This window comes from Cetorhinus maximus, chromosome X, assembly GCF_964194155.1.
Source record: "Cetorhinus maximus chromosome X, sCetMax3.hap1.1, whole genome shotgun sequence".
Taxonomy (NCBI): Eukaryota; Metazoa; Chordata; class Chondrichthyes; order Lamniformes; family Cetorhinidae; genus Cetorhinus; species Cetorhinus maximus.
This window is the reverse complement of record NC_135917.1, coordinates 805,573-821,133: the sequence shown is the minus strand read 5'-3', so window position 1 is coordinate 821,133 and position 15,561 is coordinate 805,573. Positions and strand designations below refer to the sequence as shown.

The 15,561-nt window shown below is 42.2% G+C and overlaps 2 protein-coding genes across 3 annotated transcripts in view; both read left to right on the top strand.

The window, feature by feature from the left end:
- sarnp (SAP domain containing ribonucleoprotein) overlaps positions 1–12,777 on the top strand; it is a 32,431-nt gene extending 19,654 nt beyond the window's left edge. For both annotated transcript variants that reach the window (XM_078534771.1, XM_078534770.1), the window contains 2 exons: positions 10,904–10,987; positions 12,390–12,777. In XM_078534771.1, coding sequence (XP_078390897.1) covers positions 10,904–10,987; positions 12,390–12,431 — 126 coding nt within the window. In that variant the 3' untranslated portion in view covers positions 12,432–12,777. The remainder of the gene's footprint in view (positions 1–10,903; positions 10,988–12,389) is intronic.
- ormdl2 (ORMDL sphingolipid biosynthesis regulator 2) overlaps positions 12,582–15,561 on the top strand; it is a 79,220-nt gene continuing 76,240 nt past the window's right edge. Inside the window, exon 1 of the mRNA XM_078534777.1 lies at positions 12,582–12,709. The gene's annotated coding sequence lies outside the window, so the exon portion shown is untranslated. The remainder of the gene's footprint in view (positions 12,710–15,561) is intronic.

Sequence of the window (15,561 nt, the reverse complement as noted above, 5' to 3'; positions counted from 1 at the left end):
TCATTGAAACATACAGGATTCTGAAGGGGCTTGACAGGGTAGACAGAGGTTGCTTCCCTCTGGCTGGGGAAACTAGAACACGGGTACAGTCTCAGGGTAAAGAGCTGATCATTTAGGACTGAGATGAGAATTTTCTTTCCCCAAAGGGTTGTGGATGTTCCATCAGTGAGTATATTTAAGGCTGAGACGCATTTTTGGTATCTTGGGGTATCAAGGGATATGGGAAGAAGGTGTGAAAGTGGAGTTGAGGGAGATCATCAGCCACGGTCATATTGAATGGTGAAGCAGGCTCGAGGGGCCCTATTATCTACTCCCCTATTTATTCTATTTTCATGTTCTTAGAATGTTTAAATGTAGTGCTAAACATGACCCCTATGGTAATCTTCATATAAGGAAGCAATTTTGGTTATTAAAAAAATTATATACATTTTTGGTGACCTGTTCGACTCTGAGATGAACTACACACCCACTCCACCTATTTCCGCCTCTTAACATTGACCAACTCTGCCCCTACCTATGGTCTTCTGCTGTTGAAACCTTCATCCATACATTTGTTACTTTTGGATGTGACCGTTCCAGCACACTCCAGACAAGCTTCCTACATTTTACCCTCCATAAGTTTGAAGTTGTCCTTACTTGCACAAAGTCGTGTTCACCTATCATCCCAGTGCTCTCTGACCTAGATTGGCTCCCAGTGAAGCAACGGCTTTTTAAAAAAAGTTGTCATCTTTGTTTTCAAATTCCTCCATGGGCTCGACCGTGCTTGTCTCTAATCTCATACAACTCTTTGATCTCCACATTCCTCTAATTCTGGCTTCTTACAGCACCCATAATTTTAATCGCACTACCATTGGTGGCTTTGTTCAGCTGCCAAGGCCCTAAGCTCTGGAATTCCCTCTGTAACCTCTCTGCTTCTCTACCCCTCTCTTCCTTAAGACATACCTCTTTGACCGAGGTTTTGACCACCTGCCCTAATGTCACTTTGTGACACAGCATCAAATTTTGCTTTGTAACACGTTAAAGGCACTACATAAGTGCAAGTTGCAATACAATCCACGTTCTATTCAAACATATCATTGAGAAAGGCATATGGCTCTTGTGTCCATTGAATATGCTGAGTTGTGGGGTTCTGGGAAGTGAGTTTTTTGATTAAATAACTGTTTTTGATTTTATTTGTCTTTTGGTCTAATGGGGTTTTGGGGAATTTTGAATGAAGTGACAAGAATTGTAACAGGATATGTTTAAACGTTCTGAGAAAATGGTATCACTAGTGCTACTACATTACTGAGGCTGTTCATATAATTTAAGCTTTAAGAAACGAATGAAAGAACAGTAGACCCTGTTTTGTTTATGTACTGTAGTTACATAAACTGCATTGACTGCCCTCTTAATAATTGAAAGTGTATTGACTCTAGATCCTAACCCAACTCTGTACAATCACTCCTTATTGCTGTTCACTGAGCCTCAGTTATTCTATTGGAATCCTTAATTAACCTTGTGTTATGCACCTTTCTTCTATTAGTTTTTACTAGTGTGCCTAGTAATTACAATGTTTCATAGCATGGTGGCCTCCGGTGACCAAAGAGATGGAGAATACTGCAATGGCAGTTCAGTAAAGGCAGATGACAAATTTTGAGTAATTGTTTGCAGTATTACTAGTTGAGGTAGCAGGTAATCTATCAGTTTTATTTTGGGGGGAGTGGAGGATACAGAAAGGAAGGTCTGGCTTGTAGGTTGAAAAGCACTGGTGTATTCCATGGTTGACTGGTTAATCACTTAAGCTTCAACTGTACTTGGCTCGTGATCAGTACAGAAAACATTATTGTAGTTGGTAATGGATTTGGCACACTTACCGCTTGCAGGAAATGTGCACATGGAGCGAATTATAATGACCTCCGTTAGGTGGTAAATGTTTTGATTGTACCAAGGATAGAAAATGTAATTATTGCAGGGTGCTTGGGAAGTTTTTGTACACAGTTAGAAGTGGGCTCATTGCAGCATGCTGTGAAATAATGACCCTCTTGCATAACACTGAAGCTACAATACAGCTCTGTATTAAATGTCCAGTTTGCCATTTCTTCGAAAGTACATGAAGATTTCTGCCAACATCCCATTACATTTTTATAGCGAGTGTAAACTTTTATTACGTAGCACACTTCAGCGGGCTCCATCTGTCACCTGGGTTTTTGCTGCGTTTGAGTCCACAAACAAATTGGCTTTGTGTTGAGAGTGCTGCCTGGGTGAGCCTCTTAAGGTGACAATGTGTGCTTTCTACCCCCTCTGAGTTCCTGTAGAGCTCTCAATCAAGCCACGCTAGATGGTATAATGAGTGTTGACGGCAGGGAGAATGCGGCTGGCAGCTACAAAAAATTGTAGCACAGTGAAGTTGTCATTGCCGTTGGCCCCTTGCTGTGAGAAAGGACTTGTGATTGATGTGTACACCATCTCTTTGTATGTCTGCAACACTGGAGTGATCTGCTAGGCCCCACTCCTCTACTGCAGACTGGTAACAACACAATTAAAAACATGAGAAGCTGGGAGATTACAATATCTGAATCTAGGCCAATGGGCAATAAAATGTTGCCAGCAAAAATAGCCACAAGACTGGATGTGTGAACATGGGAGGTGCAAGGATTTTGTGTAGTTTTCTTTTCTAAGTTTGTTTTCCTTCCTGCCTTTCAGAGGAGGTGAGCGCAAATGGTCTTTGCTTACTGAGCCATTTAAAGAAAGGGAAAAAAAATTGCTTCCTCATTGAACTAGGTCACACTTATCCTCAACGCCTCCACCCTGCCCCCCCCTCCACCCTCCCCATACCCTGGCTGAATCAGAGTTGTCCTCCATGATGTGCATTGGTGCTGAACACAGTAGCAAAGTGTGGTTGTGTAATTGAGGAAGTGCTTTCTTCAGTAAACCCTAGTAACACAATAATACTTAAATAGGGATCCTTTGTTTATCTGCATGTAACTGCAAGCTAATGTCCTAAGGAGAATTCTCCAAAGAAAACCTTTCAGTATTTGAACAGGCGGAGAAAAATAAATTCAATGGAGAAAAATCAGAACTTTTTGATGGTGTGGCTTTTTAAAAATGATTTTCCACTCCATTACTTTTCTTCTATTTTCCCTGTGAATGAATCCTGGTGCTTCTCATAAGATACAATGAAAAATACTTTGAGTTGACATTTTGTTATTTATTGTAAAGTCAGAATAAATGGTGATTCAATTAAAAAGCTGTCAAATTATTAAACAGTTCTAACTGTTAGGTGTTTCATGACTCTAATAATTGAGCTGAAATCCCTGCCACTCCTGACTGCATGGGAAATGTTTACAATTTGGAATTGACTACTGTGTAGAAATTTATTGAACCTCCTAAATGTTTCCTGCTGATGTAAACTATATTTCCACCTTCAGAGCTGTTTCGGTTTAATTGCTTAGAAACAGGAGACATTTACTGTTTATAGGCTGTTGTTGATGGGGAGTAGTAGTGGTTCTTTTTTTAAACCTAGGTGTCCTGCAATATAGGGGCCTTAGTCTTTAATATTAGCTTAGTTTAAAATAAACTGAGGGGAGCGAACAGAAGAGGGACAGTTTACTTTGTGCTGCCACAAAAAGTAAGCCTCTTACTACCATTGCAATTTAACCAGCAGAGCCAGTATAATGAATTTAAACTGCACTTTGAGCATGTTCTATTGGACCTTTTGAAATTGTTACTGAAATTATTTCCATGTTGTTTTTGATGGTCTGAATCACTGTATTTGTATAGCATGCAAGTTATAGCAAGACTCTGGCTGTGACTTCTGCTGTGGTATGATTCCTTATATACCAGCAGCCCTTTCTTTATTGCTGCCTATTTGAGTGTCAGTTGGCTGTTCAGCTGGCAGGGAATCATGCCCACACATTCTCTCCTTACCTGATCCATGCAAGTACTCTTTAGCAGGGGTCACTGGACAGCAATTAAGAGCAGGAACCTTTGTTTTTTTTCTCCCCTGTTCCACAACCCAGGGGTCTGAAACCAATGGAGTGTGGTAATCACAGCCCTGTTGCATAATAATTTTAACACTGTATTCTTACCTGATCCTTTGACTTCACGTGTGTTCACTGATTTTCAAATTCAATTAGTTTTTAAATAACAATTTTATGCCACTTTGAGCTGTGGCAGAGGAGACTGTAGCATTTTATAACTTGTAACTGGGTTTTTACAGAAACTAATGCACTCTTGTCCCCTCCTGCCATGCTTGTCCCCTCCTGCCATGCTTGTCCCCTCCTGCCATGCTTGTCCCCTCCTGCCATGCTTGTCCCCTCCTGCCATGCTTGTCCCCTCCTGCCATGCTTGTCCCCTCCTGCCATGCTTGTCCCCTCCTGCCATGCTTGTCCCCTCCTGCCATGCTTGTCCCCTCCTGCCATGCTTGTCCCCTCCTGCCATGCTTGTCCCCTCCTGCCATGCTTGTCCCCTCCTGCTCTGAGTATTTGAACTTCGAGAAAGGAACAATACTGAATGATTCTGTATGCCTGCATTGGTTCCAGTTTGTGTTTTTGTATTTGTGTAATTATTTCGCAAAGCTTGCAACAAAGTGTACTTTAATGTGCATTTATGTGGCACCTTAGCATAGTTAAATGTTCCAAGGCACTTAACAGGTGTGATTATCAAACAAAAAATTTAACACCAAACCACATAAGGAGGTATTGTGATAGGTTTTCAAAAGCTTGGCAAGAGGTTGGCTTTAAGAAGGTCTTAGAGGAGAGAGACGGAGAGGTTTAGGGAACGCTAGGACACCGGGGCAGCTGTCAATGGTGGAGCAATTTAAAATTGGATGTGCGAAAGGCCAGATTTGGAGGAGCGCAGAGACCGTTGAGGGGAGTGGGGGAGGCAATGTGGGGATTTGAAAACAAGAATGACAAGTGAAATGGGGAAGTGTGTCCTATAGTCAGTTCTTGTTGAAAATAACAAGGGTGACATCACAAGACAGCGCGAGAGAGCGGCGGAGAGATCAGAACCAGCGCAATTGCGGGGAAGCTTCAAAAAGTGACGTCAGCACAAAGGTAAGAGCTGATTGGTGAGTAGTGGGTAAGTGTTTTTCTCCAGTTTAAAATAGATTAAGCTAAGGAAAGGTAAAGGTTCTAGTTTTTATTTAAAGTACATAAATAATTTAACGTTTTTTTTACTGTATTTAACTTAACGGGTTTTTTTTCAACTAGAGGCATGGCAGGGCAGCTCAGTCCCATGTTATGTACTGCCTGCAACATGTGGGAAGTCCTAGATGCTCCTTGCGCTCTGACCGACCACGTGTGCAGGAAGTGCCACCAGCTGCTGCCAATTGAGCTGCATGTTTTGGAGCTTGAGCGGCAGCTGGAGGCACTGAGGTGCATCCGTGAGGCTGAGAGTTTCGTGGATAGCAGGTTTTTAGACGTGGTCACCCCACAGCTTACGGTAGTGCAGACAGAGAGGGAATGGGTGACCATCAGTCAGAAGAAAGGTGTCAGGCAGGTAGTCAGGAAATCCCCAGGGTGTATCTCACTCGAGAATCGTTTTTCTGTGTTGGAAAACAGTGAAAGTGATGGTTCCTCTGGGGAGTGCAGCCACACTCGTGTCACTGTGAGTGGCTCAGCTGCAGGGAGGGGGGGGAGGAAAAAGAGCGGAAGAGCAATAGTGGTAGGAGACTCGATAGCAAGGGGAACAGACAGGCGTTTCTGCGGCTGTGGATGTGACGCCAGGATGGTATGTTGCTTCCCTGGTGCCAGGGTCAAGGATGTCACTGAACGGCTGCAAGGCATTCTAATGGGAGAGGGCAAACAGGCTGAGATCGTGGTACATATTGGTACCAACAACATAGGTAGAAAGTGGGATGAGGCCCTGCAAGCAGAATTTAAGGAGCTAGGAAACAGATTAATAAACAGGACCTCGAAGGTAGTAATCTCTGGATTCCTTCTGGTGCCACGCGCTAGTGAGTATAGAAATAGGAGGTTAGTCCAGATGAATGCGTGGCTGGAGAGATGGTGCAGGAGAGAGGGCTTTAGATTTCTGGGACATTGGGACCGTTTCTGGGGGTGGGACCTGTACAGAGCAGACTGGTTGCACCTGAACTGGAACGGGACCAACATCCTTGTGGGGAGATTTGCTAGTGCTGTTGGGGAGGGTTTAAACTAACTTGGCAGGGCGGTGGGATCCTGAGAGGAGGTTCAGCAGGGGGAGATGCACAGCCAAAATTAGAAGAGAGAGCAAGTGAGTCTGGAAGGCATTGAAAATTATAGGCTGGTTAAGGCACAAGGGAGTTTGAGAAGGTTGGATGGTATTTATTTGAATGCAAGGAGGCTCACGAATAAGGCAGATGAGTTGAGGGCACAATTAACACATGGAAGTATGATTTCATTGCTGTCACAGAGACATGGTTGAGAGAGGGGCAGGATTGGCAGCTCAATATTCCAGGATATAGGGTCTTCAGGCGAGACCGGGAAGGAGGTAAAAGAGGAGGGGGTATTGCAATATTGATCAAGGAATCAATTACACCAGTAAGGAGGGATGACATCTTGGAAGGCTCCTCAAATGAAGCCACATGGGTAGAACTGAAAATCGAGAAAGGAGCAATCACATTGCTGGGAGTGTACTATAGGCCTCCAAACAGTCAGAGAGAAATAGAAGAGCAGATATGTTGGCAAATTTCAGAGAAGTGTAAAAATAATAGGGTAGTAATAGTGGGGGACTTCAACTTCCATAACATTAACTGGGTTAGTCATAGTGTGATAGGTTTAGAGGGAGCGGAATTCTTTAAAATGCATCCAGGAGAGCTTTTTAAGTCAATGCGTAGAAGGTCCTACAAGAGAGGGGGCGGTCCTGGACTTAATTTTAGGAAACGTAGCTGGGCAAGTGGTAGAGGTATCAGTGGGGGAACATTTTGCAGATAATGATCATAACTCTGTTAGATTCAAGGTTGTTATGGAAAAGGAAAAGGATGGGCCAGAAATCAGAGTTCTAAATTGGGGGAAGGCCGATTTTAATAAGATCAGATATGATTTGGCCAGAGTGGACTGGGAGCAGCTACTTTTAGGTAAATCTGCGTCAGAGCAGTGGGACTCATTCAAGAAGGAAACAGTGAGAGTACAGGACCAACATATTCCAGTAAATACAAAGGGTGGGACCAACAAATCCAGGGAATCCTGGATGTCCAGGGATATACAGGATTGGATAAAGAGAAAAAGGGAGGCTTATGGCAGGTACCAAGGGCTCAAAACAGCGGAAGTCCTAGAGGAGTATAGAATGTGTAGGGGGGATCTTAAAAGGGAAATTGGGAGAGCAAGAAGGGGGCATGAAAAAACATTGGCAGGTAAAATAAAGGAAAATCCAAAGTTATTTTACGAGTGCGTTATGAGTAAGAGGATAACTAGGGAAAGAGTAGGGCCCATTAAGGACCATAGTGGTAATTTGTTTGTGGAGCCGGAAGACGTAGATAGGGTTCTGAATGAATACTTTGTGTCGGTGTTCACAAGTGAGAGGGATGACTTGGGTATGGAAATCAGGCAAAAGGACTCTGATATAATTGAAGAAATTAGCATAGAAAGGGAAGAGGTTCTAAGTAGCCTGGCAGGCTTAAAAGTAGATAACTCTCCAGGCCCGGATGAAATGTATTCCAGGCTGTTGAGTGAGGCAAAGGAGGAGATGGCAGGGGCGCTGGCAATAATTTTCAAGACCTCTCTGGCCACAGGAGAGGTGCCAGAGGACTGGAGGACAGCCAATGTGGTACCGTTATTCAAGAAGGGAGGATGGGATAAACCAAGGAACTACAGGCCAGTCAGTCTAACCTCAGTGGTGGGGAAACTATTGGAAGCAATTCTGAGGGACAGAATTAATCTACACTTGGAGAGGCAGGGATTAATCAAGGACAGTCAGCATGGTTTTGTTAAGGGGAGGTCATGTCTGGCCAATTTGATTGAATTTTTTGAAGAGGTGACCAGGTGTGTAGATGAGTGCAATGAATTTGACGTAGCCTATTTGGACTTCAGCAAGGCTTTTGATAAGGTCCCGGATGGGAGACTGATAATGAAGTTAAGAGCTCATGGGATCCAAGGCACTTTGGCAAATTGGACCCAGAATTGGCTGAGTGGCAGGAAGCAAAGGGTGATGGTCAAGGGTGTTTTTGTGACTGGATGCCTGTGTCCAGTGGGGTTCCACAGGGATCGGTGTTGGGTCCCTTGCTGTTTGTGGTATATATAAACGATTTAGACTTGAAAGTAGGAGGGTTGATCAGTAAGTTCGCGGATGACACAAAAATTGGTGGGGTGGTAAATAGTGAGGAGGATAGCTTTAGATTACAGGAGGATATAGACGGACTAGTCAGATTGGCTGATCAGTGGCAAATGGAATTTAATCTGGATAAGTGTAAGGTGATGCACTTGAGCAGGACAAATAAGGCATGGGAATACACGATGAATGGTAGGACCCTGGGAAGCACCGAGGATCAGAGGGACCTTGGTGTGCATGTCTACCGGCCCCTTAAGGTAGCGGGGCAGGTAGATAAGGTGGTTATGGTGGCATATGGGATACTTGCCTTTATTGGCTGAGGCATAGAATATAAGAGCAGGGAGGTTATGCTGGAATTGTATAAAACGCTGGTTAGGCCACAGCTAGAGTATTGCGTGCAGTTCTGGAATCCGCATTATAGGAAGGATGTGATTGCACTAGAGAGAGTGCAGAGGAGATTTACCAGGGTGTTTCCTGGGCTGGAGAGTTTTAGTTATGAGGAGAGATTGGATAGACTGGGGTTATTTTCCTTGGAGCAGAGGAGATTGAGAGGGGACATGATTGAGGTGTATAAAATAATGAGGGGCATAGATAGAGTAGACAGGAAGGAACATTTCCCCTTGATGGAGGGATCAATAACCAGGGGGCATAGATTTAAGGTAAGGGGCAGGAGGTTTAGAGGGGATGTGAGGAAGAATTTTTTTCACCCAGAGGGTGGTGGGAATCTGGACCTCTCTGCCTGAAAGGGTGGTAGAGGCAGAAACCCTCATAACATTTAAGAAGTATTTAGATGTGCACCTGCGATGCCATGGCATACAAGGCTATGAGCCTAGTGCTGGCAAAGAGCATTAGAATAGTTAGATACTTGTTTGACCGGCACAGACTCGATGGGCCGAAGGGCCTTTTTCTGTGCTGTAGCCCTCTATGGCTCTATGACAATTTTTAAAAGCAAGGCATTGTAGGACACGGGGCCAATATAGGTCAGTGAGCACGGGTGATGGGTGAACAGCATTTGGAGTCAGTTAGCATATGGGTAGCAGGAGTTTTGGGTGAGGTCAAATTTTATGGCTGGCAAGAGGCTGGCCTAGAGATGACAAAAGCACAAATAAGGGTTACAGCAGCAGATGAGCTGAAGTAGGAGCGAAGATGGGAAATGTTACAGAGGTGGAAGTAGGTGGTCTTGGCGATGAGTGGATTTGGAAGCTTGCCTCTGAGTCAGATAGGATAGCAAGATTGAGTTGTTTGATTCCGGCTCAGATGGTGACCAAGTGAGGGGCTGGACTTTGGTGACTAGGGAACAAAGTTGGTGGTGTGAACCAAAGTCTTCCCAGTACTTAGTTGTGGGAAATTGCTGCTTGCTTGTACAGTACTGAATGCTGCTCGTACAGTACTGAGCATTGGAGAAGCAGTGTGATAAATCTAACGCAATGGATGGATCAACAGAGGTGGTGTCGGTAGATGCTTGAAATGAAGCCTGCAGACCATGGAATGCTGCAAAAACTAAAAAAGGGAAAGTTCTAAAATTAAAAGCAAAATACTGCAGATGCTGGAAATCTGAAATTAAATACAGTGCTGGAAATACTCCAGGTCTGGCAGCACCTGTAGAGAGAGAAAAACAGAGTTAATGTTTAGAGTTGAATATGACCAAATGTATTCTGAAGAGACCTATTCGACTCGAAATGTTAACTCTATTTCTCTCTCCACAGATGCTGCCAGACCTGCTGAGTATTGCCGGCACTTCTATTTTTGATTAAAGGAAAAGCTGTCTTTGTTTTGTCCTCCTTGGTTCTAGCCTATTGTATGTTCTCATTTTAATTGAAAAGCTGCTTTAACCAAGCTCTGTTTTGGGGAAACTGATTCTAATCCAACAAGTCAACCTCTTTGCTGCTTCATTCAACGCCAAATCAATTGTCAGCAATAAAAGCTGTTCTCTTCAAAGTGCTACACAACCAAGTTGTGTCTGTTCTCTCTGCACAGGCCTTTTAATAATATGGCAGAACCTCACTGTTAGCAAATTGCCTTGCATGGTGCATTTAACATTCACCATTTGAAGTTTCTTCATGTTTCTTATTGCACAGATGTGTCATTCTTGAAATGATGAGAGCTGGGTGGTTGAATTTCCAGAGGTGCTTTTCCTTCCTTTGGCAACGGCACAAAAGATGCAAATGTCTAATAAATGTTTAAGGAATATTTGGATATTTTCAGCCAAACAGTGAAGGGCATTCTAACCCTGTTGTATCTGTTTTCTTGTTCAGTCTCACAGCAGAACCAGGAAACTTTCTGTATATCACCTGGATTCTTGGTACACTGCTACCTATTATTTGACCAACCAGTGTTGTCATTATACTTGCTCAGTTTAGCTAAAAAATGCTAATGCTCTCTTTTTAACTCTTTTGTTACCTAGAGTGCACAGCAAGTATTCTAACTTTGTGCAATACATGAACTGCTGGGACATAATGAGAAGCATTTTTTTTCATTCATTGCAAATTTTTAATGATGTTTGGCTGCAATACAATTCCAGCCCTCTGGAATGTTGCCCAAGTGCCCATTTTCATGTATTTCATGTGGCTCGGTACCATACTATATTGCATTTATACATTGAGCTGAAAATTGCTGCCTTAAATCAATTCTAATACCTGTTTTGACTTTAATTTGTGTTTACTTTTGCTTGTAGACTGAAGATGATGAGAAAATGAAAAAGAGAAAGGAGCGGTTTGGAATTGTGACCAGTTCAGCAGGAGGTGGAGATGATGTTGAGGTAATCAAACTTAACGTAATTAGCCAACACCGTGGAAGCCCACCAACTCTGATCGCTAGGGTTTTTTTTAATGACTGGTTGTAATTAGCAATGTATAAATGTGGTTAATGATCTTTTGGCTGTTGCATTAAACAATTGTGAATATATGCAGTGGTTAAATACCAGCATTCTATGGCTGGAACTGGCAGAACCCTACTTCAATTCTTTAAAATCAGATTGATGGACTTTTATAAACTGGGATATAAAAGGATATGGAGCCAAGGCAAAAACAAAAATACCTGGAAAAACTCAGCTGGTCTGACAGCACTTGCGGAGAGGAATACAGTTAACGTTTTGAGTCTGTATGACTCTTCACCAGAACTAAGGAAAAATAGAAAAGAGGTAAAATATAAGCTGGTTTGGGGGTGGGGGGACAGGCAGAGCTGGATAGAGGGCCAGTGATAGGTGGAGATTGCCAAAAGAGGTAATAGACAAAAGGGACAAAGAGGTGTTGACGGTGGTGATATTAGCTAAGAAATGTGCTAATGGTGACAAGGGTAGAAAGCAGGACGAGCAAGGGACAGATAGCCCTAGTGGGGTGGTGGGGAAGGGATCGAAATAGGCTAAAAGGTAGAGGTAAAACAATGGATGTGAATACATTTAAAAATAATGGAAATAGGTGAGAAAAGAAAAATATATATAAGTTATTGGAAAAGGGGGGATCGGAAAGGGGGTGGGGATAGTGGAGCGAGTTCATGATCTAAAGTTGTTGAACTCAATGTTAAGTCCAGAAGGCTGTAAAGTGCCTAATCGGAAGATGAGGTGCTGTTCCTCCAGTTTGCGTTAAGCTTCACTGGAACATTGCAGCAGGCCAAGGACGGACATGTGGGCATGAGAGCAGGGTGGAGTGTTGAAATGGCAAGCGACAGGGAGGTCGGGGTCATGCTCGCGGACAGACCGAAGGTGTTCCACAAAGCGGTCACCCAGTCTTCATTTGGTCTCTCCAGTGTAGAGGAAACCGCATTGGGAGCAGCGAATGCAGTAGACAAGCCAAGGCAGTTGGATGGAGTTAAGATACAGATGGGCCATGAATGGCCACCCCCTGTTCCTGTGTATTCCAAAATAATTAATCAAAATTGAATTTAATTGCCTTACAGTTGAGTGGTCATATAGATATGGTATTGAATATACTATATAATCATTCCACATAGCATGTACAATTGATTACAACATGAACAGTTGCAACAACATGATGGTTGTCATGTTGGATGTGAATGGCCCAATGACTCATTGTTCCGAGAGCTCTCATGGTGATGTAATCATTCAGCAGTTAATTAAGTTAACTAGGATCAGTCGATACAATAAGAAAATGATGAATTGTAAATAGATACACTTTCTGATATGGATATATTTCTTTTTTTAGGCAAAGAAGAGGAAAAGAGCAGAACGCTTTGGGATTGTCTGATAACACCTTGCTTTTTTTTTACCAAGAATATTTTAAATGTGTATCAAGTAGATTTTTTTTTAGGATACTTTTTAAACTGAAAATGTGCTTTATTTCCCTATTGTGTATCAGTTTGCAGTAATGGTGTTTGCAAGGTGTCAGAAATTAGATGACTTATTTAATTACAACTGCTAGAATGATGTACAGTTGCTTCAGCAATAAGGAACAAGATGCTGAGATACCAAGGAGTGCAAGTCATTGCCGCAAGCTGGAGATAATCTTAGTGGAACTTTATGCAGGTACTGTACAACCAAGTGAAACTTGATTAAATAATTAAAGAAGGTTGTGTCTTTGTTAAACATTGCAAGCTGCTAAAGTCTTAATTTGTAAATGCAAGTGCACGTGACAATGTCGTGATATTGCATCATCTTGGTTTTTGAACATTTTCAGTAAGTAAAACCTTGATGGATGGGGCAGAGGGCAAATTGCAGCAGGAGTTTATCTTCAACACATTATGCCAGAGAGTTGGTGCAAGCTGCTGAAGAAACAACACACAAAGTATTCCATATCCAATGCCAGCCCTTTTAAAAACCCATTGAACCCGGGTGATGTTTCCTTCGGAAAGGACTTTTATGATTTTGTTTTGGTGAGGCGGGTTATGTTTTCAGTGCTCCAATTAGGGCAAAATGAGCTGGGAGAAATTAACAATCATAGATATTAACATCCATCCATCTAATCACTAATGAATAATTCATACTGCCCACCACATGAATCAGCCATTCTTCATTCTCCCTCCACTCAAACTGGTGAAATACTGATGACTGTAGCCACTTAAACTTCATTCAAAAAAGAGTTGGACTTCATATTCTTCTAAATCATTGCATACAAGATTTGACCCCATCTTGTACACTACCTTCTGTTTTTAAATATATTGTGCTAATCATTCACAGAAATAATCTTAAAAAATTGAGACTTCAAACTTGTGTTGGCAATTGATATGAGGTTGATTTGAATCTTTTGCTCCTTTGTTTGAGTGCAGGTTTACATTTATCACAAGGGATGAGAACACTGTCAAGTACATTTTCAGCTATTTAATAGTGAAAGAAATGCTGAAAGATCCCACTGGGTTTTAAGAAAAAAAAATTCTGGGTAGGTTATTGGGCCCATAGAAAAAGGACAAATAATCAGAGTAGGTAAGAGTGATATTGGGTGGTGTTTGGTGTGCCACACACGAGCGTGAATCACCCTGGTATCCCATTTATTCTATTCTTGTACAACAGTTTTATTTTAAAATTTCAGGTGGCCCAAAGCATTTGCATGTACCTTTTTTTAAACTTGTGGCATCGCATTCTCTCTCTCCCTCCCCATCCCCACAATCTTGTGATATAGCTGCAGTGGCTTGGTTTACTGGAACAATAAATGTTTGATCATAAACCACTCATAATCATAAATGTGTGATTATAAAACAGGTGACTGTTTCCCAACAGCCTAACTAGCAAGTGGTGTGATGCAATAAAATGTAAAATTTTTGTCTAAGTGTTATTTCACATCCAACAACTTTGCTTTGTAAATTTACATATCCTGTGAAGTAAGTGTTCCACATGCATTGGATGGTTTGGAATGGAATCAGTTTGGAGCCTGTTTCCTCATTTTTTTTAAAAAAAAGCTTTTTCCCACCCACCTCCACATTCTCTTTTCTCTCTCTCTCTCTCTCTCCTTTCTCCCCCCCCCCCCCCCCCAAAAAAAAACAATAAAGTCAACTTTTCAGGTTGCTGGACCACATTTTCTACAAATGTACATAGCAATTGCCTTTTTTTTTAGTATCTTTGCTTTATGTTTGGTATCTGTTTGATTTCTTTAGTAATATGGGTACAAATCAGGCATTTTACTTTCTCTCCATCTTCTCCCTTTCCTGGAAGTACTGACTCTTGTTACAGCATTGCCTTGTTTAAGTGATTATTCCTCATGGATGACCGTAAGTGTCAGCAGACTTACATTATAGAGACATCACAGCAAGTGTGCTCTTCCTGACTTCCTACACACTTCCACTAGCAATTACTGGGTAGCGATCAAAAGCAGAAATACTTTTTCCTCTTCCTCTTTCCCCTCCCTGTTGCCCTGCTACCCGATGCCTGCCTTTGCTAACTGGGTATAGCACCTAACTTCTTTCTTTGTTGACATCAGCAAACTCTACCTGGTCTGCATAGTTCAATAGGCTCTACCCACCAGACCATTAGGGGCTGACATGTTTATTTTGCCCCAGGTGTCCACCTAAAATATTCACTCATGCGATATGATGGTATGTGTTAGCTTAGTTAACCATGGCGACAACATAGACAGGCCTGATCCTGTGATCACACTTGTAGCAGGGATCACTGACTAGAAATCTGTAGCAGGAACACAAGGGAGGCTGAGGCTAAATGGAGCAGCTACTAACTCAACATAAATCAACAATTTGAATTGGAGATCTTCCTTGTTGGTATGCCTCAGCTGCACATTGGACAAACTAAGTCATTCGTGGGTTCCCTATTTCTCAAAGAGCTCTTGCCTTGGTATATCAGAGCATTCACATGTTTAACAGAAAATGATTACTTTTTAAAATATCAATATTGACCACTCACTTCTGCACTGGCTCAAATTTAGCTCAGACTGAAAGTCTCCTCTACTATCTGCAAGCATTTAGAGGGAAATGAGTTTGGATGTTCTCAATCTAGTTCCTTGTGGGGATTGGTCTCAAGCATGATACTGTCTTATATTTAGTGCTATTTAGTAACCTCTATCCAAAGTGGCTTATGAGGCAAGTGGAAAAACCAGATTGCAGCAGGGAGTGCTCTTCTGAGATTGGAGTGCAGTTTTATTCTGCCTGTAACTGGTGTATCTGACTTGGAACCATGAAAGTTTACAACACAAGTAACCCATTAGGCCCACCATGGCTATGCTGGTTCATTGCTGGGACAATCCAAAATGAATTCCATTACCCTGGTCTCCCTAAAGCTGTATGTTCTTCTGCTTTAAATATTTATTCATTTTTCCCTTTAAAAGATGTAATAGTCCCTGCCTCAAATATTCTTGAGTTTGAAACTGGATACATGAAAGAGGAAGTGTTTCATTCACTGTCCTTCATTTTCATTCTTCATTCCAGCACTAGCTT